At 51.0% G+C, this 20,605-nt stretch overlaps 2 protein-coding genes across 6 annotated transcripts in view; one reads left to right on the forward strand and one right to left on the reverse strand.

The window, feature by feature from the left end:
• Positions 1–2,365: 2,365 nt before the first annotated feature.
• On the forward strand, positions 2,366–8,576 carry LOC132420571 (creatine kinase U-type, mitochondrial). 2 transcript variants are annotated; one of them, XM_060005127.1, is made up of 10 exons: positions 2,366–2,465; positions 3,306–3,615; positions 4,242–4,440; positions 4,642–4,737; positions 5,113–5,334; positions 5,480–5,565; positions 5,675–5,798; positions 7,655–7,789; positions 7,993–8,118; positions 8,317–8,576. In XM_060005127.1, the coding sequence occupies exons 2-10, from the start codon at positions 3,467–3,469 to the stop codon at positions 8,428–8,430; spliced, it is 1,251 nt and encodes a 416-aa protein (XP_059861110.1). In that variant the 5' UTR covers positions 2,366–2,465; positions 3,306–3,466; the 3' UTR covers positions 8,431–8,576. The 2 variants fall into 2 exon arrangements, with proteins under 2 accessions (XP_059861110.1, XP_059861111.1); XM_060005128.1 differs by lacking the exon at positions 2,366–2,465 and adding an exon at positions 2,544–2,558.
• A 99-nt stretch (positions 8,577–8,675) lies between these two features.
• LOC132420572 (stereocilin) overlaps positions 8,676–20,605 on the reverse strand; it is a 37,030-nt gene continuing 25,100 nt past the window's right edge. For 2 of the 4 annotated variants that reach the window (XM_060005129.1, XM_060005132.1), the window contains 22 exons: positions 20,335–20,521; positions 20,103–20,218; positions 19,702–19,834; positions 19,146–19,328; positions 18,824–18,862; positions 18,489–18,656; positions 18,271–18,336; positions 17,665–17,790; positions 17,296–17,354; positions 16,345–16,468; positions 16,119–16,231; positions 13,770–13,905; positions 13,163–13,359; positions 12,881–12,971; positions 12,506–12,662; positions 11,728–11,897; positions 10,936–11,091; positions 10,032–10,174; positions 9,692–9,840; positions 9,365–9,462; positions 9,121–9,268; positions 8,676–8,925 (listed from right to left, as the gene is read on the reverse strand). In XM_060005129.1, coding sequence (XP_059861112.1) covers positions 8,837–8,925; positions 9,121–9,268; positions 9,365–9,462; positions 9,692–9,840; positions 10,032–10,174; positions 10,936–11,091; positions 11,728–11,897; positions 12,506–12,662; positions 12,881–12,971; positions 13,163–13,359; positions 13,770–13,905; positions 16,119–16,231; positions 16,345–16,468; positions 17,296–17,354; positions 17,665–17,790; positions 18,271–18,336; positions 18,489–18,656; positions 18,824–18,862; positions 19,146–19,328; positions 19,702–19,834; positions 20,103–20,218; positions 20,335–20,521 — 2,848 coding nt within the window. In that variant the 3' untranslated portion in view covers positions 8,676–8,836. The remainder of the gene's footprint in view (positions 8,926–9,120; positions 9,269–9,364; positions 9,463–9,691; positions 9,841–10,031; positions 10,175–10,935; positions 11,092–11,727; positions 11,898–12,505; positions 12,663–12,880; positions 12,972–13,162; positions 13,360–13,769; positions 13,906–16,118; positions 16,232–16,344; positions 16,469–17,295; positions 17,355–17,664; positions 17,791–18,270; positions 18,337–18,488; positions 18,657–18,823; positions 18,863–19,145; positions 19,329–19,701; positions 19,835–20,102; positions 20,219–20,334; positions 20,522–20,605) is intronic. The other 2 variants (XM_060005130.1, XM_060005131.1) reach the window with 2 other exon arrangements.

A 20,605-nucleotide genomic window follows, 5' to 3' on the forward strand; every position in this document is an offset into this window, starting at 1 on the left:
TGATTGGTTAGTGGTGAGGTAACAGGGCGGTGCTCCAGAACTCTGTTATTCAGCCTGAAGTTACCATCTTCCATGTGGGAGGTGGGGTTAGTTCCTGCAGAAGAACTCAAGAATATTGCTATGAATATTCCTCTGGGAGGAACCAAGATCCTGCTTTAATTGCTGCACTATAGTTTTTTGATTGTCCCTCCTGTGTTTCTGTATCCCTTCCCTTCCCTGATTAGCAACTGTTTGAATCTGCCCTTGAAACTCTGGAAAGGTCAAGGAGGCTGAATGAAGCCTATTTCTTACAAACAAGAAACAGGGACACAGAAGGGATTTGTACCTGGGAGGGACCCACAGCGTCCTGCTCCATTTTGTCCCTAGTGTAAGCAGGTAGGTTAGGGGGGTCACCGGAGAAAGAGAACCAGGAATGGCTTTCTTGATATAAGAGAACCCATTTTGGCCTAAGCCATTTTGTGATATAAGTATGGCCACAATGCTTGCCTTTGAACAGGTCTCAGTAATTAATGATCTTAAGGGAGGGAATGCAGAAACAAGGGAGGAGCAGTCAAGAAACAACAGTGCAGTCTTGGGGCAGGGCCCTGATTTCTTAAAGGATATACATAATAATTCATCTTTGAGCCCCATAGGGTCCTGCTCGGTTTCACCCCTTCATGAATATGCATGTATCCTTAGCTGAAAACTTCCCAGAATTTTTTTTTTTTTTTTGCGGCACGCGGGCCTCTCACTGTTGTGGTCTCTCCCGTTGCAGAGTACAGGCTCCGGACGCGCAGGCTCAGCGGCCATGGCTCATGGGCCCACCCGCTCTGCGATATGTGGGATTTTCCCGAACCGGGGCACGAACCCGTGTCCCCTGCATCGGCAGGCGGACTCTCAACCACTGCGCCACCAGGGAAGCCCAACTTCCCAGATTTTGCTGTTCGGGGAGACGCTGCTTTGGGAGAGATCCCTGGTGTTCTCCTTACTTGTGGCAAGTAATAATAAATCCTTCCTTCTCCTGATCTTTGGCTTGGTTGGGTTTATTGGCTTGACACCCACCAAAAGGTGAACCCAGTTTTCAGGTAACACAACTGCAGAACTCCATCTATTCTCTGATTATTGCTCTCTTACCAGGAGAAGAAGGAACTGATGGACCTGGAAGAGAGGTAATTGGCTACTAAGGCTACCCACAAATGAGGAAGAAAGGAAAAGGAGCACTAGGGAAGCCTGAGAGGAATGAATGAAATGAGAGTAAAGGGATGGAGTGGGGTCTCATCAGTGAGGCCAGTGGACAACTTGAAGGGAATTTCTTTTTCTCAGATCCTCTCCCTTAAGATTAACAAGTATCTTGCTGTCTTGTGGGTTCATCAAGGTAATGATACTGAGCAGGGCCCTGTGGGGCTCCTGGGCACAAAGACTTTCTGTGTCCCCCATGTCTTTGATTACAGGAAATAGCCTTCATTCAGCCTCCATGACCTTTCCCTACTTCCAATAGGCAGGTTCAAGCAGTTGTTAATCAGGGAAGTGAGAGGATGCAAGACAAGAGAGAAACAGTCAAGAGAAACAGTTAGTGCAGCCTTGGGGTAAGGTCCTGGTTCCCCATCAACAGACACACACAAAGATATCTTTGAGCTGTCTTGCAGATACTGAAACCCCCTCCAGGTGGGTATGCTGCCCACAGACCCCAGAGCAGCTGGAACCTGAAGGTTGATGTTGCTGACTCCTACTTACCTCACCACCAACCCATCAGAAGAATGTAAGCCCAGTCACTGCCTTGATCCTTATCACCTACCCCCCCCCACCATGAGCCCTGACTAGAAGACCACTCCCTATTCCACAGGGAGGGGGGCACAGTTCTTGAGGTGCTAGCCTGCTGTGTTCCCTCCAAGAATAAAGCTACTATTTCTTTCTCCTCCAAAACTCTGTCTCTGTATCTCGTTTCGGCATCCGTGTACAGAGAGCCAATATTTTATCATCAATACCTGAAAGAATGGGCTAATGCCACCATGCCTACCCCATCTTAACTGACCCTCCATACTGAAGCCCACATCTCTATTTCAGCTCCAAGCATTCATTCTCCTTCTGCCAGGACAAAGGTCAAGTCATACCCAAGTCACACTTGGAGATATGGGAACAAAGCCCTCTCAAATATGAATATGCACCTTGTGAGGAGGGAGGAGGAGAAGACACCAGGTGGAAGGCAGAGATTCCTTGGTGACCCCATGCCCTTGGACACCGCTCCTTACAGTCTGGATTAAACAGCATTAGGGAGCCAAGAGAGGAAACACATGTGGCAGTTGGGGACCTGTGCCTGCCTGTTTCCGTCCTACACCTCGTCATCTCGCCACACCCTTCACGTCACCTTACACTCTCCTTCAGTTCAGGAACTGGGAGCTACAGAGAGCAGGGAGAAGGGAGAGGAGGAGAAGAAAGCATAATAATTCCTTGCCCAACTCCAGCCCCACGCCCAGCACAAACAACAGGTAGGCAAGCCTGCCGAGAATACTCAGAGGGAGTCCTGTGAGCAGCAAACTGGTCGGAGCCTGGAAAAGACTCTGAGAAGTAAAAGATCAAAGGTGAAGTAGGAGATGGGGAGGAGGACAGAGGAGGGGGAAAAGTGGGGGATCATGAGAAGTGGAGGAAGGACAGAGCAGGGCTTCAGACTTGGGGGCACTGTGGGGGCGGGCAACACAGCACAGATGGGGTAAGAGTTCCTGTTTCCCTGATTTCTCTCCGGAATCCTTCCACAACCTTATAAGGAGAGCACAGGTGTGACAGGGAGGAGCTTTGGTCGTCTTCCTGGTTCTAAGGAAAAGGTGACCTTGAGGCAGCTGGTGTCTTTCTCAGCGTCTGCCTGTGTGCTTTCTCTTTGTCTTCCTCTGGTATCTGTGTTTATTCCACTGTTCCCCGAGGCCGCCTCCCCTGGGAAGATGGAGAGGTTGCTGAGGCAGGCCGAAAAAACGAGAAGAGGTTGGGTAGTGTCACGCTTTCACACCCACAGGGCGACGAAACGGGTTTCCTATTAAACCGGGAGGCTTAGGGGAAGGGTGTTCGGGTCTCTCCTGTCCCCTTGGGTGCTGTCCTCTACTTGGTGCTGAAATCTGGGCGACCTCATCTCAGGTGGGCCCGTTCCCCGGCCTAGGGCTGCGAATCTCCAGTCCTCCTAATCTACCTGGTGGGTGGTGCCTGCCCTCTGCCCCCGCACACCTAGGGCCGTGGCAGGCGGGAAGGCGGGGCCTGCATGAGCCCCACCCCTGGAGACTGCAGCTCTGCTTCCCTCTCCTGCGCCCGACCGCCGCTAGCTCATTGCGCCTCTCCTGCAGCCTGGTCGGCACCGGCTTCCACTCCCGCTCCAGCCTCCCTCCATTTCGGCTCCAGCCTCGCACCCACCTCCGGCTCTCAGTCAGCCTGTTTGCATCCTCCCTCCCGGTTCCTGCCCTGAGCCAGCTCCTACTCCGGGATTCCGTAACCAGACCCTCAAGCCATGGCTGGTCCCTTCTCTCGTCTCCTGTCTGCCCGCCCGGGGCTCAGACTCCTGGCTTTGGCTGGAGCTGGGTCTCTAGCCGCTGGATTTCTTCTCCGCTCGGAACCTGTTCGAGCCGCCGGCGAACGACGGAGGCTGTATCCCCCGAGGTATCAGTGTCTCAGGCGCCCGGGTGAGGGTGGGGGTGGGGGACGGGTAGTTGCTAACGGGGATGGAGATGGGGACCTGGGCAATAGAGAAGGGCTATAGTCACGAAGGCTCTGGAGTACAGGCGCTGGACAGTCTGAAAACCTCAGTGGGGGTGGGGATGGAGGCCAAAACCATAAGGTGAAAGCATTCCTGAGGACTTGGAGCCCGCAGTTCCCACCCCCAAGGCCAGCTCTGGCCCTGTGAGTTCTGGCTGCACCTACCCTGCCCAAATTCCTAATTGAGAGACCAGGAACTATCCTTTCCGCTCTCCTCCATCTCCTTTTCCTGCTGTTCTCTCCCGTTTCCTGAATTCCCCTCCTTAGTCTTTCCCCTCCCCCCATCCCTAATGTTGTGTCCATGGGAGGAAAGAACTGAGCAGGTCTGGGAGAATTGAGCCTCCAGCCAGAGGAAGCTAGAACTCTTGGGAAAGAATAGATCCTGAAAGTCCCTGATGAGATTACCAAGGTTTAGCTCCCTCTAACCTCCCCTCCTCCCAAGGAACAAAGCCAGACATGCTCCCAGCTGAGTGCACTGGGTCTAGGCCCCCTGTGCCCTCCCTCCATGGTTACTGGTACCCCCTCCCTAGTGCTGAGTACCCAGACCTCCGAAAGCACAACAACTGCATGGCCAGTCACCTGACCCCAGCAGTCTATGCCCGGCTCTGCGACAAGACCACACCCACTGGTTGGACGCTAGATCAATGTATCCAGACTGGCGTGGACAACCCTGGCCACCCCTTCATCAAGACTGTGGGCATGGTAGCTGGTGATGAGGAGACCTATGAGGTAGGGGGCCCCCAGAGTTCCCCTGGTGACCCAATTTATCTCCCCAGTAATCCCAGCTCCTTTCCCCTAAAGACCTCACTTACCCTTAAGACTGGACCATCCATACTCATGTTTTCTCACCCAGTGAAATCAATCCACAACTAAACCTTGGGAAGGGATTCCCTCTCCTTAACCACCCTCTTCCTCTGAACTGCCCCTCAGGTATTTGCTGAGCTGTTTGACCCTGTGATCCAAGAGCGACACAATGGATACAACCCCCAGACAATGAAACATACCACTGACCTGGATGCCAGCAAGGTAGGTCAAATATTCCACTTCTGACTTGCATTGCCTTATATACAACATTCTGTTTCTCCAGTCCCTTCAACCATAATTATACCCTGACTCATAGTCATTATACTGCTGAGCTTTTAGTCTGTCTGGGGAAAGAATTGTATGTTCAGGAGCAGCCTCTGTAGAGAGGAGAGGGCGGATGAGAATGGCCACCCCCCAAGGTGGGCAGGTTTGGGGGAGGGTTTACAACGCCCTTTCGGTTGGAGTGCTTGCCCAATGGGCTTCCTCCAGTGCAGGCAATGAGGACCCCTCTAGTCCTTAAGGTCTCTCCTTCCCAAAGGCCCTCAGCTCCCATCCACTGTGTTTCTGTGACTTACATTAATTTCTCTGATTCCCCAGATCCGTTCTGGCTACTTTGATGAGAGGTATGTATTGTCCACAAGAGTCAGAACTGGCCGAAGTATCCGGGGTCTCAGCCTGCCTCCAGCCTGCACCCGGGCAGAGCGACGAGAGGTGGAGCGTGTTGTGGTGGAGGCACTGAGTGGCCTGAAGGGTGACCTGGCTGGACGCTACTATCGGCTCAGTGAGATGACAGAGGCTGAGCAGCAGCAGCTAATTGATGTGAGGGGCTTTGAGAGCGAGCTGGGCGGGAGGGGCAGATGGAAAGAAGAGTCAGGGGAGGCTGGGCCAGATGAGGTAGATGGGCTCTGAGAAGCCCAGGGGCTACTGTAAGGATTCTTAACCCAAGTCCCTTTACTCTCTCCAGGACCACTTCCTGTTTGATAAACCTGTGTCCCCATTATTGACCGCAGCAGGAATGGCTCGAGACTGGCCAGATGCTCGTGGAATCTGGTATGAGGCTTAGCTTACCCCCTGCCCCTATAAGTGCCCTTTTTTTTCTATCTCCCCCAATTCTTGCCCTGCCTCTTAATCCCTGTCCCTCCCTCTCTCCTGCCTTCAGGCACAACAATGAGAAGAGCTTCTTGATCTGGGTGAATGAGGAGGATCATACACGGGTCATCTCCATGGAGAAGGGTGGCAACATGAAGAAAGTGTTTGAAAGATTCTGCCGAGGCCTCAAAGAGGTCGGAGAAGAGTGTATAAGGGAACTAGGTGGGAGGACTTGAGGAAAAAACAAATTTAAATAGGTAGATTGGGGCTTCCCTGGTGGCGCGGTGGTTGAGAGTCCGCCTGCCAATGCAGGGGACACGGGTTCGTGCCCTGGTCCGGGAAGATCCCACATGCCGCGGAGCGGCTGGGCCCGTGAGCCACGGCCACTGAGCCTGCGCGTCCGGAGCCTGTGCTCCACAATGGAGAGGCCACAACAGTGAGAGGCCCGCGTACCACAAAAAAAAAAAGAAAAAGAAAAATGGTAGATTGACCATATAATTTATCAACCAACCCAGGATACTTTTGATGGTGAAAAGGATCACCACCAATCACTCTAGGACAAGAGGTATAAATCAGAACTGTCCAGGGGAAACCAGGATATGTGGTCACCCTAAGAGTAGGAAGAGAGAAAGAATGTCAGGAGTCTAAGGAAGTAAATAAAGCAGTTGCCAAATAATGCAAAGAAGGAGTAAATGAGATGGTGGCTCAGTGCCTGGGGGGTGTGGTGTGGGATGGTGGGATGTGCAGATAAGGAAAAGGTTTAAGCCTGGATGGATGTAAGGAGTGAGAGATTGGTATGTTCATGATTCTAATGTAACCACCCAGTTGGGAGCCAAGGTAGGCCTTAACTCTGGATTCTGTCATTCTTGCTAAAGTAGCATGTCTAGATTTTAAGCTGAGAGTAGGAGGGAAACCAGGGAAGGTGGAGGATGGAATGGCCTAAGTTCTAAAATGCGTTGCACTGTGTGAGGAGTTGAACTGAATCCTCAGTCCTATATGGATTAGGTCTCCATATTCAATTCCAGATTACAAATCCCCATAAACCCAATCCTTATTGTATTTTCTCATGTATACAGTTCTAGTTTGATCTTGTAAAGGGAGAGAGTTCCTCTTCCGTTTAGATCTTGGCTGGGAAGTTTCTGTTATTTTTAGCAAGTAATAGGTAACATATTAAATTATATGCCTTAGTATTCTCATCTGTAAAATTGGGAGAGTAAGACTTCCTACATTTTAAGTTGTGGGGTTTAAGTGAGATAATGCATGTAAAGTGCATGGCCCGTAATAAGTGTTCCCTAAGTGTTAACTGCTGTTACTATTCTAGATGGAAGAATTTCCCCTTGTTCATCATATACAATATCCCCCTATGCCATGGTTCTTTCTGAACTAGGAACAGCGTCCCCTTACTCAGGTTAGGTAGTGGTCTTCATGTCCATCAACTCCGGCAGATCTCCAGTCTCTTCAACTCTAATAGTCATCTTCATGATTAGGATGTTTACGTGAGACAAAAACATGCTTCCCACACTCCTCCCCCACCCTCCACAACTATGAATCCGGCTCTTCTGCTGCATTTTCACCTTCCTCTTGCTTTCTCACATGTGCTCTTTCCACAGTTAACAGGCTCCCTTGCCTCTTCCTGTTGCAAAGCCTACAACCTCATTTTCTGGCTGAAAGAATCTTCCAAGCTCTAGGCTCATTAGCAAAGTAAAGATGTCAATGCATGCAGAACTCATTGAATAATCGATCTTTTCTCAGTTCAGTTTACCACCTCTGTTCATCTCCCTAGATCATCCTTAATGCATCATTCCCTCAGGTTTCTCTTCTTCCACACAGGATATTTTTGCACAATCTCATCATTATGGGCTTGCAACATCAAAATTATCTTTTATGCATGATAATGAGCCATTTCCACCAAAAAAAAAAAAAATCAGTGTCATTCTTTCACATCCCAAGTCTTTGTTTCTAGACATATTTTCTAGAGTTCCTGTGGGTCTAGCTAAGGGAAGGCTAGCATATCCCTGACTTTTCACTAACAGAGCCTTTCTGCACTCAGGTGGAGCGGCTGATCCAGGAGCGTGGCTGGGAGTTCATGTGGAATGAGCGTTTGGGATACATCTTGACCTGTCCATCTAACCTAGGCACTGGACTTCGGGCAGGAGTGCACATCAAACTGCCCCTGCTAAGCAAAGTAAAGGAGTTGTGGAGTTAGAGGGTTGTGAAGGAGGAAGGTGGCTGTGTATGGGTGGGAGGGATTGGGCATTTTGGAAAGGAGCAGACATAGTGTAGCTAAAGAGTCAAGGGGAAGAGCTCTGAGTGGGTTCAGGGCTCTTTCAGGTCGGACCAATCTCTGCCTCTGTTGACCCTGCCCCCCAATCTCTATCTCCCCTCTAGGATAGCCGCTTCCCAAAGATCCTAGAGAACCTAAGACTCCAAAAACGTGGAACTGGAGGAGTGGACACAGCTGCCACAGGCGGCATCATTGACATCTCTAATTTGGACCGACTGGGCAAGTCAGAGGTGAGATTCTTAGGGATTCGGGATAGGTCTGTGGGGGTTGAGATGTGACAGGGAGTGAGCCTCAGGAATGTAATAGAATCTGAAATGAAATTCAGGTTGAGTGGGGAGGGAATTGGAAACGAGTTCCCAGAGCAGTCAAATCAGTGCGGAAGAGAGTCAGATTGTGGGAAGCAGAGATCAAGGGTTAGTGTCCTTCAGGTGGAGCTGGTGCAGCTGGTCATCGATGGAGTAAACTATTTGATTGACTGTGAACGGCGTCTGGAGAGAGGCCAGGATATCCGCGTCCCTCCGCCTCTCCCCAACAAGCATTAACTCCCATCCCCAGCAGATGACTCAAGACTCCCAGGACCTCTGCCATTCTAACAGTGGCCCATTCTCCTTACTCTGGATCCTCCCTTTCCCCCCTCACTCCCTCTGTCCTAGTAAAGACTACTGGCTATGCTCCAGTTGTGTTATTTCTAATGGTGGGATGAGGAGGAACTAGCCTCCAGAAGAAAAAAAAGGCAGTGGGATTATTTGTGATGGAAAGAGACTCCAGATATGGCATGCCAGGAACACTGATTCTCAGGTGGGTGGAAAGCATTAGCATTTTACCCATATTCCTCATCAGGAATCCTCCTTCCTGAGGATAATTAGATTGCACTTCCATTTGCACTTTATTCATTATTACTTAAAATGTCTTTCCCAACAATCTCTCTCTTTAACTGCAGAGACAGGCTCATAGCAGGTTGCCAAGAAAGTAGATGGTCAATGCCAGGGCCCAGGAGGGTTGTGACCAGTCCTGGAGGCCCCAGGCTGTGCTTCGACCTATAATGAGACAGAGAATGGAAAGAATATCACAGCTCTGCTCCACAGGAGCCATTGATACTTGGAAACTATCTGCCTGTAGATCCCTTCACTCCAGGACCTCCCTGAAGGGTTCTGTGAACCAACCAGTACCAAGTTAGGGTTCAGATTCTGGGTCAGGGGTTGGTGGGTCAAGCTGTGCAGTTGGGAACTCACCCTGCTGTTCTGGGGTCTCCTTCCCCTCATACTGGGCCCATGCAACTGCTCGTCGCTGCTCAGGACTCAGAAAGGCCATTTGCTCAGGAGTGACAGCCACAGCCTGAACACTGGTGAGACTAGATAGCTGGGTGGGGCTGAACACCACCTAGGGGTGGAAGCAAGAATCAGGACATCCACTGTAGCCCTTGTTGGGCCCTGGCTCTCTTGTGGTCACCCCAGACCCCACTCCATCAATACTTACAGCAAATTTCGGAGGAGGGATGACAGAAATGGCCAGAGGGGTAAGGCCCTGGATCTGTCCTCGCAGCAGTGCTGAAAGAGCCAGGTCTGGGATTCCAGCTGTTGAAGCAAGTGGGATGGGCATGCAAATGTTATCTTATACTGGCCTTCTCCAGATAATCCCAAGGTATCCTACCATAGACCTTCCCCAACACATCTCCAACCTCTTACCTAAATACCTTCTCAGACTCCCACCTTAAGAATTCCAGAGCAGTCCTCCAACCAGTCCATCCATGGTATGGAAACCAACCCCTGACAACCAGCAGCATCAGTGGCCCAGTCTCCCTACCTGCTATTGTACCAATTTCGGTGAAGATCTCAGGCCCCCAGTTACTGACTGGGCCAAAACCACCAGGCAGCACAAGGAGCTGGGCCAGAACCTCCAGTTGTTCCTCAGAACATGGGAGATGCAGGTTGCCCAGGAAGAGAGCTGCTTGGCTGTGGAAGAGTGGGAAGGAAGGGAGAAGGTTTCAGCCATGGTGATAAGGGTCCATGGTCATGAGCTGATGGTAGAAATGGCTTCAGGTGAGATCCCTTCCTCCATGGGACCACTCCTGCATGATCCTTCCCTCCCCAGTGAGCCCACTTTTCCCTCAGCACCACCACCCACACCCTCCTCCACAGGTGACCTAAACTCCCAACTGTTGATATACTGCAGCTCCTCTGGCCGAAGTCCACAGAGCGTGTAACCCAGTGCAGTCAGGTGGAGGAAGTCCAGGTGGCTCACGTGCCGACCACTCTGCTTCAGGAAACTGGAGACCACAACCCGGAGCTGGGGTGGGGGTGGAGGCCACAGGGTAAGGAGAGAAGTCATGGGGAAGTCAGGGATGGGCAACTGCTTAGGGAAGGGACAAGTGCTACTGGATTTTTTATTATTAAGACCTGAAGATCCGGGCTTCCCTGGTGGCGCAGTGGTTAAGAATCCGCCTGCCAATGCAGGGGACATGGGTTTGAGCCCTGGACCAGGAAGATCCAACATGCCGCGGAGCAACTAAGCCCGTGTGCCACAACCACTTAGCCTGTGCTCTAAAGCCCACGTGCCACAACTACTGAGCCCTCGAGCCAAGACTACTGAAGCCCGTGTGCTCCGCAACAAGAGAAGCCACCGCAATGAGAAGCCCATGCAATGCAACCAAGAGTAGCTCCCGCTTGCCGCAGCCAGAGAAAGCCCGCGCACAGCAATGAAGACCCAACGCAGCCAAAAATAAATAAATAAAATAAATAAATTTATTTAAAAAAAAAAAGACCTGAATATCCAATGGCCATGGGAAAGGTTGAGGATCCAAAAAAGAGAAGGATGGAAAAAAAGAAGGCCAAAGGGAAAGGAGGCAGAAGGAAGTATTATGTGTCCAGGGCCTCAGAGTGAATAAATCACAGAGTTCCTAAGGCTACTAGTATGAGGTATTAGGAAAAGATAGAAAGAATGGCCAGGCAGGATCACAGGAAAGAAATTCCTTGGGCTTTAGATGCCCTAGAGGCCTGTATCTGTGGGATGGGTGTTTGGAAGGTGGTAGAGAGGAGAGAAGATGTTACCTGGATGGAGCTCCAGCCATCTATCTGCCCCAGGGTGCTCAGCACACCCCAGTCAACCAGGTTCAGCTCCTGTAGTTCCCTCTCTCCTAGGCCTATTAAGAGCCGGCCCAGCTGCAGGATCTGCTCAGGACGGAATCCCCTGGGGGGACCCCACAACTAGAGAAAGAGAGGAAGAGTGTGAATGGAAAAAGCACTGGATTAAGAGTCAGAATGCTGGGTCTTAGTTTTGCCTCTGACCTTAGCTGTGTAACTCTGGACAAATCACTTGCCTTCTCTGGGTCTTTAATTTCTTCAACTGTAAAATGAGAGGACTGGATTAAGGTTCCTCTGACTAAGGTGTTATTAAAAGACTCTAGAATCTCAGTAGTGAAGAATAGCAGACTCTAGTCCATGAGTTCTAAACTCTTACGTGCACCAGACTCTTGGGGTTTGGGGGCGGTCGGTGACTGTTAAGATGCAGATGCCCAGACCCCATCCTCAGAGATTCTTCTTCGGTGAGTCTAGCATGAGATCCTCGAATAAGCATTTAAAAAACCTGCTCCCTAGATGACTTTGATACACACTAAAGTTTGGTAACCACTTCTCTAGTCCCTCTACCCATTTCACTAGCTTCCTTCCCTCAGTATTCATCCCCTCTGACTTCCTACTCAGGATCCAAACCCTCTAATTCTTTTATCTCCTCTGTCCCCCACCCCTCACCCAGCTATCCATTCCCTTGTGTTCCATATCACACCCAACCGGCTTCCTCATGTTATTCCACCTCCAACCCCAACTGGACTCTCCATCACTAACTTGTTTTGCTTTGCCCATCGCTGCCCGTAGTTCCTCAGGCCCAAGTCCTGGGTCTTCTGCAAACAGTGCTAGGCAGTCTTCAAAGTCTAAAAGCTCCATCTCTGCGATCTGGGTTGCAGACCAGGCTGATGGGAATGTTCCCCGTACATCTGCACAATTTGGCACAGGTTCTAAAGGGGGAAGGCAGGGCCAGGGGGTCAGTGTAGTACTAAAGTATGCCCAGAGAGATAGCTATAGATGGAATGACCCCCCCCCAACCTTTGAAGGACAGGGCAATATGGGCAGCATGGCTCAAGGGATTACTACAGTGTGAGATTTATAGGACTCGATATTAGAACAAGTGACGAGAGGACAAGCCCCTCATTGTATAGATGGAAGACCGACGGGGTTGCTCAAGGACTGAATGGCAGATCTAGATTGGAACCCAGGTCCCTAGCCCCACAGTGTCACCTTCCTCCATCCTAAGCGTCTTCCCAGGAGAGAGCTCCACGCTTAATCAAGCCTAGAGCTGAGTTAGCTGTTAACAGGGATAAGCGAGCAGGGAAAGGGGAGTCCTGGGCTAAAAATATAATGAGTTATAAATTCCCAGAGCTATAGAACCCTAGAACTAGAAGAGACCTTGAAGATCATCCCTCACACCCCTGTGCTTTAGAGGTTAGAAAACCCCAGCCTAGAGAGAAGTTATACAAATCTGCTTAAAGGGCACAAGTCTGACTGCATTGCTGGATACTCTTTCCTGTACACCATGCTACATGTATGGGCATGTGGGGAGTTTCACCTGGGAGATCCTCTGCGGTGGGCCGCACAAACCCAGCTACCAGGGCTGCTTTCTTGGCAGTGAGCTGTGGCCCTGCACACAGCTGTCCAGCTCTGCTCTGCTCCCAGCTCTGCTGCTTTTCTAGGAGCCGCTCCAGGGTCTCTGGGCCCAAGGCCTCCTGGGTGAGAAGGTAGAAGGAGGGTGGGCAGAGCCGGGCAGGTCAGGGCCAGCTGCTACAGCTGTAATTCCAAAGTCCTGTCTCTTTTTAGCAGTCCCCCCCCTTCCTAAATTTGGGCTTCACACCCTTTGCCCTCAACTTCCTTGGTCTTAGCTCCCTGGAACCAGCTCCCCAGTCCCCTCTCTGCTCTTACTCCCTCCCTTGTTCCTTCACCTCACCCTGGGGATCAAGGAAATAGCCTCGGGAGACAGAGTGAATACTAGGCGTCCTGCTTGCTCGACTTCATCCTGGCTCCATAACTCTGGTTTCCTGAGGGACAGAAAGAAGATCAGGGATTGGGATGCTGAGTGAACTGTGAGAAGGAAGAGGAAAGACATGCTGGGACTGGGGACTCAGGGCTCCAAGGACCTCAAGCATATTGAATGGGCTGCCACTGATAAGGGTGGTTGAGAGGGTGGGTGAAGAATGAGTTAGAATCTGAAGTTCCCGGAGGTCCGTACCCAAGAACAGGCTCCTGCAACAGCAGCCATCCCAGCTCTGTGGCAAATGGCTCTCCTAGGCAGATGCCCTGCAGCTGACTGAGATGGGCCAGCAGGATCTGTAGGGGGATCCGTCGTGTGCTCTCTATCCCCAGGAATCCAACCAAGGGACCCAATGTCTCCAGCACTTCCCTTGACACTGTTGTCTCCTTTGGAGCCTGGAGAGGGGCATCAGGCCTTGGGACAATGCACTGCTGTCTCAAAGGACCAGTCTCTTTGATCAAGACACCAAGACCTTTGACCTTGCCTCCCTCCAGCTCCCAACCCAAGACCCTATGAAGTTCATTGTCATTGTTCACTTTTCTAAACAATGAGCCCAAACAGGAGCAGGCAGGAAGACTGGGAGGTGGAATCCAAGGAATTCTTATACTCCAAGGGATATGGACAAGAAACATGAAGCAGACTATCAAGGAATAAACACAGAGGTAGATCTAGGGGCTAAGGCCTTGTAGACAAAAACCTGTTTGGCAGCAAAAGTTCAGGTCTGGGCCTAGAAGACAGAGAGCATTGTCTGAGTGGTAAGAATGGCCCAGGCTACAGTTCTGAGTCTGATGGTGTGGACTCTTACCAAGTTTTCTAGTGCCCTTTCTGCCAGGGCTGCCCGGTGGGGTGGGGTCAGTTCCAGCAGCTGCTCTGGAGTGCCTCGTACCAGCTCCACCACCAACATAATGGATTCACTGGACAGTCTGTCCATCAGCCGGATCCTATAGCAGTTTGACAGTGGGGGGGACTCAGAATTGAGCCAAGTTGAGAAGGGACCACAGAATGCCACATTGCCCAGACAAGAGGTAACACTAGACCAAACCCTGTGGCCCTGGAAAGGAAGCCCCAGATCCAGTTCCCACCACAGTGCTTGCAGGGAGAGAACAAAGGGAGTGACGTATTTCCAGTCTTCTTGAGAAGTAACAAACAATCCTACCTCATCTAATGGAATCAAAAGCCCCAAATATTAAGTATCACTAAGTCCCCTCCCCCATTTTATGAAACACTGAGGTTCGAAGAGATCAAATGGTGGGGTCTTCCTCTCAGTTCCTGTTTTCCACAGTACGACCCTTCCTCTACTTATTGTGAGAAGGTCCCCTCTCGTTCATAGAGCACTATACAATTGACAAAGTTCTTTTAGGCGTTATCTCATTTGATCCTATGGCAAAACCTGGGGGTAAGAGAGGTATTTTCTCATCTCTCTTTCACAAATGAGGAACGCGGGTCTTCCAACTCATGGTCCAGGATCTTTCACCTCATCCAGGTCTTTGGGATTCTAAATTATCTCCAAGAACCAATATATTTAAATAGGTTCGAAAGGCATTTTTTAAAAAGCCATTTTGCCAAAAAATCAGAAGTGACACCATGTACTCTGTCTAGGGTTGCCAAGTCTGGAACTGGAACAAGTAGTACAAAAGCCAAAATCTGTGGGAAGGTCTATAAAAATGTAAGGATGGAGTCACCTCCCAGAAAGACCAACACCAGCTTTTTCCTACTCTGACTTACAGTTCAGTTGGCAATGGGGTGAGCATGGGGGCAAAATGGGAAAAGAAGCCTGTGAGTGAGATACTCATAAACTCCTAGAGTATCTAGTTTAGGAGCCGCCTTAGGTTCATCTAGTCTTCTCTCTCCTCATGCACACTTGAATTTGCTCTACAACATTCCTGCTATGGGGCCATCCAGACTAGGCTTGAATAGCTCCAGTGGCCAGGAACTCACTACCACAATTTTCCTCATATTGTGTAAAAATCTGATTTACATTCGCTGGTACTAGTCATGCCCAGTGGGGCCATTCAGAAACATGCCAATCTATTTTCTATTTGATAGCCCCTGGGGTATTTGAAGGTATTTATCACATGCTTCATACATTTTATCTTTACCTACTCCTCTGAGAACACAGTTCCCTAAGCAGACTACAGTCCTGTGGGGCAGAATTGAATCATTAACTTCCTCATTTTTTATTTTTATTTTTATTTTTGGCCATGCCATGTGGCTTGTGGGATCTCAGTTCCATGACCAGGGATTGAACCTGGGCCATGGCAGTGGAAGCCCGGAATCCTAACCACTAGGCCACCAGGGAACTTCTACCTCCCTCATTTTAAATATTCTACCTCTATTAATGTGGCCTAGGTTATAATAAGATTGCTTGGGGACTTCCCTGGTGGTCCAGTGGCTAAGACTCCATGCACCCAATACAGGGGGCCCAGGTTCAATCCCCGGTCAGGGAACTAGATCCCACATGCTGCAACTAAGAGTTCGCATGCCACAACTAAAGATCCTGCATGCTGCAACTAAAGATTCCCGCACGCAGCAAATGAAGATCCCATGTGTTGCAACTAGGACCCAATGCAGCCGAATAAATAAATATTATATATATATATATATATATATATATATATGTATATTGCTTGGCAGCTCACATCACAATGTTGCCACGCTCAGGTGTCCCATACTGGGGCCTTGTTTGGGGAGCCAGTCAATACCTAGAGCAACTTTGTTTTTCGTTTTTAAAAAAATATTTACTTATTTAGGCTGCACCAGGTCTTAGTTGCAGCACGCGGGATCTTCGTTGTGGCATGTGGGATCTTTAGTTGTGTCATGCGGTATCTTTGTTACTGCATGCGGACTCCGTTGCGGTATGCGGACTTCTTAGTTGCAGCATGCGAACTCTTATTTGTGGCATGCATGCGGGATCTAGTTCCCCTACCAGGGATCGAACCTGGGACCCCTGCATTGGGAGCATGCAGTCTTACCCACTGGACTACCAGGAAAGTTCCCCTAGCACAACTTTGAAAAGAATCCTCTGATTTAGGCCGTAACTTATGTCAGGGAACCACCAGACGAAAAACACCACCTCTAAGGTATTTCCTAAGGGCAGATCTTCTACCCTAGGTTGAGCCTTCTGAGAATCCAGTATCTCCAATTGTAGCCTTACGGTAAGTCCAGGAGTAGCTTGGTGTCCAGCCCACTCAGTCCTGGCCCCAGGGTTGCCAGCTCTGGCTCTGGCATTGTCATCCTCCTCTGTAGCTCTGCCCAGATACAGGTCCTCTGTAGGACAGGGTAGGGAAGCACGTTTAGGACAGAGCTGAGCATAGAGGCTGGGTTCTATACCCAGCGTCCCCGCCTCCCTGCTCCCACTAATGCGCAAGCACCCCTCTCACCAGGCTCCCTCGAACCCCAGTGGGCAGTTGATAGATCATGTGTACCACTTCAAGGAAGTCTGCCATCGAGTTGATCTGCTGCAGAAACTCACAGGACATGCCCCCTGCCAGAGTACCCAGAACCCTGTAGATGTGTGAGTGGGTAGATGCTCATTCAACACGTGCCACAGCCTGTCTGCTCCTTGATATCAACATTCTCAACACAAGTACAGATGTTCATTTACGGTAATTTACAGTTTGAGAAATATCTTTCCATAGATATTCTCACTGGCTTCCCACAACATCATCACTGTTTATCAGAGAAGAAAATAAAGATTTACAGAGGTCAGGTGACATTCCCAGCATCATTCTACTAGAAATGTGGTAAAGTGAGACTAGAGCCACGTCTTCAGAAGCCCATGGTTCTTTTACTGTGGGTGGAAGTAAGGTGATACTTAACTCCTGTTTATTCCTGCTTGGTCAGCGGCTCTGAAGGATTAATTAGCAAATGTCTACCAGAAGCTTACACTGGGCCCGACACTGTATTAAGTACCTTTTATGCCTTATCTCATTTAATCTTCACAACCTATAGGAAGGTACCATTTTACTTATTCATTTTAAAAATTTTTATTGGAGTATAGTTGATTTACAATGCTGTGGTAGTAGGAAGGTACCATTTTAATTCTTATTCTACAGAAGGAAAAATTGAAGCTTAGAAAGGTTAAATGACTTGCCCAAGATCACAAACAGGTGATGGGGCTAGGACCTGAACCCAATCAGGATAGATACTGTGCTATGGAAGGGCAGGAGGGTCAGGGGAGGAGGAGCCAGAAGAAGACCCCCCAGGCTGAGGCTATGCATCACTGATCCTCACACCCCCACTCCCCCACATATCACATGGTGCCTGGCACATGGTAAGCACTCAAAAAATGTTAGTTGAATTAAACTCACAGCTCAACACAAGTTACTCACTGCAGATCCCTGAGGGTCAGGTTGGTGGGCACCTGCATCTTCTTCCAGAGAAACTGTGCCTACAGGAGAAAGAAAGAGGAGCCACTTCCCAGCAGAGATATTGCCCAAGGACCTATGATGCCTTGGACCCACTGTTGCCTCTCCACCCTGTGGGTCCCACCAGCCTCCTACTCTCCCAAATGCCCACTGCTGAGACAGAGAGAGAGAGAGAGAGACAGAAATGAGGCAATAGGGAGGAGGGAAAAAGAAAGAGCAAAGTAGGCCACATCATAAGGGATGCTAGGGATAATGTGCCGTATGCCTGAGGGATAGGTGAGGGAGGTGGAAAGTAGTGAGAGAAGGGAGTTCTGGGGTAGTGGGAAGAATTACCTGCTGCTCAGACCAGGGCAGCTCCCGGTAACGCCTTCGGTTAGCCAGAAGAGCAGCAGAGTCCAGCTGTAGCAGCTTTAGTGGGAGCAGAGGCAGCAGGCAGTCTGGCCAGGTGGTGGGGATAGGCTGCCGGTGGGGTGGGTGTAGCAGTGTAGTGATAGGTGAAAGGGTCTGGACTCAGGCCTCAAACAAGAAGGGGAACCATGGGGGCAGGAAGGGACCAAAACTAGGAGAAGGGTGGAATGGCATGTGCCACTCTAACAGGGCACACCCAAGAGCCCTCACATAAAAGGCCGTGGTGGTCAAGTGTCACTGCTGATTAGGCACCTGATGGACTAAACTCCCTCAGTTTCTCAGAGCCTTGGTCCCTTTATCTGAAAACAGGATGACTGGCCTGGAAGATTTCTCAGACCCTTGTGGCTTTGACATTCTAGGATGTCATGCTGTCCTGCAACTGGCTCTGGGGAGAGCTACGAATGTCTTGGTGGACACAGAGCTAGCTTGGACTCTCGGGGCCACTGCAGGGAGAGAATGTGGGGCAGCACCAGCCATATGAAACATCCCTGGGATGTGGAGAGGAGCTCAGTCGGGAGAAACCACACGTACCTGACCAGGGATACACACAGCTGCACTGGCACCTGTTGCACCCATGTTTTTTACTCCATCTTTCACCTGCATGAGAATTACATGCGTGTATGTGTGTGTGTGTGTGTGTGTGTAAAAGTGATGAGGTTTGAGGGGCCTTCCCTGGGCACAGGGAAGATGCCCTCCTCCCAACCAGAGCCCTCATCCCTGATTGACCATCCTCCCTGCTGCTCTCATACCCGAAAGGTCTGCAGCAGTGCTGCGGTCTGGCAGGCTGAGAGGCGTGACAGTTCAGGGGCCAGGCAGGAACAGGCCCCAACCAGAACTCGCCTAGGGATGGCCTGGAATGTCTGGGAGCTGAGGCCTGGAAGCAGAGGGTGCAAGGAGCAGAGTTCCTCCAGGGACAGCTGGGGAGCAAGAGAGACAAGAGGCCTGAAGAAGCTGGGCCAGGTGGTAGGGAAGAGGACAATCACAGTACAGAAAGGCGGCAGGTATGAGGGGAGCTGAGAGGGAGCCAGGGAAAGTGGGGTGGACAGAGAGCTCTGGGGGATGTTGAGAAGTTGCTGCTACTCACGTCACGCCTAGGGAGGAGCCGTCCAAGCAGTAGGGCAGCCTAAGGGAGGATGGGACAGGAAACAACAGCTCTCAGGTCCTGGCAGCCAGGTCCCAAGCAGATCCCTAGGGCCCGCCCTCCAAAACTTCCAGCTCCCTCTCTACCACACCAGTGACCAGCCTGGCTCTGGGCTCTTCTTCATCTGAGGAAGGGGGTTGAGGGAGTCCTCCTTGGGACAGAGGAAAAGGAGGCTTCAGGGGGCCCAATGGTATCCTTGAATGTAATTCTCTTGACTGAGGTTCCGTGGGTGGCAGATGGAAGCCAGGGAGTGAGATAGGCCCACCTGGGCAGGTGTGACACTGGTTCCTTGCAGCTCAGGAAGCATGGCTCTAAGCTGGGGCTCTGACAGCTCCTGCAGGAAGCGGAGGCCCAGCTGAGGGAAGAGAGGGGTCCAAACTCGAAGCTCCTGGGGGCTCAGCACAGTTCCTCCAGATGAGCGCAACACCCCCAGAAGTTCATATGCTACCTGTAACCAAAGAAGGTCTGGGACTGGAGAGAAAAGACAGGTGAACCTTAAGCCTCCTCTCTAATCCCACATCTGGATTTCCCAGGGCCTGGATAATGGCTTGGAACCAGGGATGGGAGAGGAGCAGATTGGGTTCAAGACATCAAAGGATATGTTCGAGATGTCATAGACCAGATGGAGCAGGGTCCCGAAGGGGTGGTAACAGATAAGAATGGCCATGGAGTAAGGAAGTAAGGAATGAAGGTAGCCAAGGTGGGACAAGGGCTGGCACCAACTGTGCTCAAGCTTGGTTGAGATGACTGGGCACATCCTCCACACAGACCACCCCCCACGGGAAGCCTGGAGTCTTGTAGGCCTGTGCCGAGGGGCTCACCCGTCCTTGTGGGCTGAGGGTCCCGTTGGCCGCACATTCCAGCAGCCCCTGTTCTACCGGCCCCATTGGATCGTTCAAGGGTACCAGGCTCTGCAGCTCCTCAGGGCTCAGGAAACAGGCGAGGGGCCCCAGCCTGAAGAGGGCACGAAGCTGGCCTTCACCGAGGCTGGTACTAAGGCTGGTACTAAGGCAGGGACCATGTGGGTACATGGAGCAAGCACTCCAACCGCTAAACTAGGAAATATGGATGCCAGAGACAGGCCTCTCTCCTGGAGCCCTACACCGCCAGGGGCCACTGCCTACTCTCTTGCCCCTTCCTGTCTAGGACCCCAACCCATCATGGCAGCTGTACCTGCCTCTCCCCGGCTCTGGCCGTGATCACCGGTCCCACAACCACTCACCTGCGCACCTGCTCCTCTCCATCCTGGACACTCTGGTTCACCAGGCTGCGCAGCACATGTCGGGCGTGTCCTGGCCCAAGACCTGCCGCTGGCCAGCTATCCTCCAGGGCCTGGATCTGAGATGGGGAAGGTCAGCTTGTGTTGGGGTCACTGTGGGACTAGGAGACATGCCACTGACTCCCATCCCACCTATCAGAAAACAGCCTAGTCAAATAAAGGATCGTCCACATACCTGATGAGGGCTGAGTTGCAGAAAGTTCTCCAGAGGCAGATGGGGGAGCAGGGGCAGCGCTGCCCATAGCAGCTCCTGGGGCCAGGCGGGCACTTCCCCAAACAGCTCAGGGGCCAGCAGTCGCCGTGCCAGAGCCTCCTTCTGTTCAGGCCTCATTTCAGGGCTGTAATTCCGGATGGCAGCCAGGCTGGGGAGAGTAATGGGTCTTAGCCCTTGGCCCTGTTCCCTGGCTCTGTGCAGACCTGCTGTCATGGACAGGAAGGAGACTCCC

The sequence above is a fragment of the Delphinus delphis genome, chromosome 2 (assembly GCF_949987515.2).
Source record: "Delphinus delphis chromosome 2, mDelDel1.2, whole genome shotgun sequence".
NCBI lineage: Eukaryota > Metazoa > Chordata > Mammalia > Artiodactyla > Delphinidae > Delphinus > Delphinus delphis.

Bases quoted from the DNA above. Each gene is read 5' to 3' on its own strand.
- LOC132420571 (XM_060005127.1), top strand. From the start codon at position 3,467: ATGGCTGGTCCCTTCTCTCGTCTCCTGTCTGCCCGCCCGGGGCTCAGA. The intron at 5,335-5,479 runs GTGAGGGGCTTT...TACTCTCTCCAG, and splicing joins AGCAGCAGCAGCTAATTGAT to GACCACTTCCTGTTTGATAA. The intron at 5,566-5,674 runs GTATGAGGCTTA...TCCTGCCTTCAG, and splicing joins CCAGATGCTCGTGGAATCTG to GCACAACAATGAGAAGAGCT.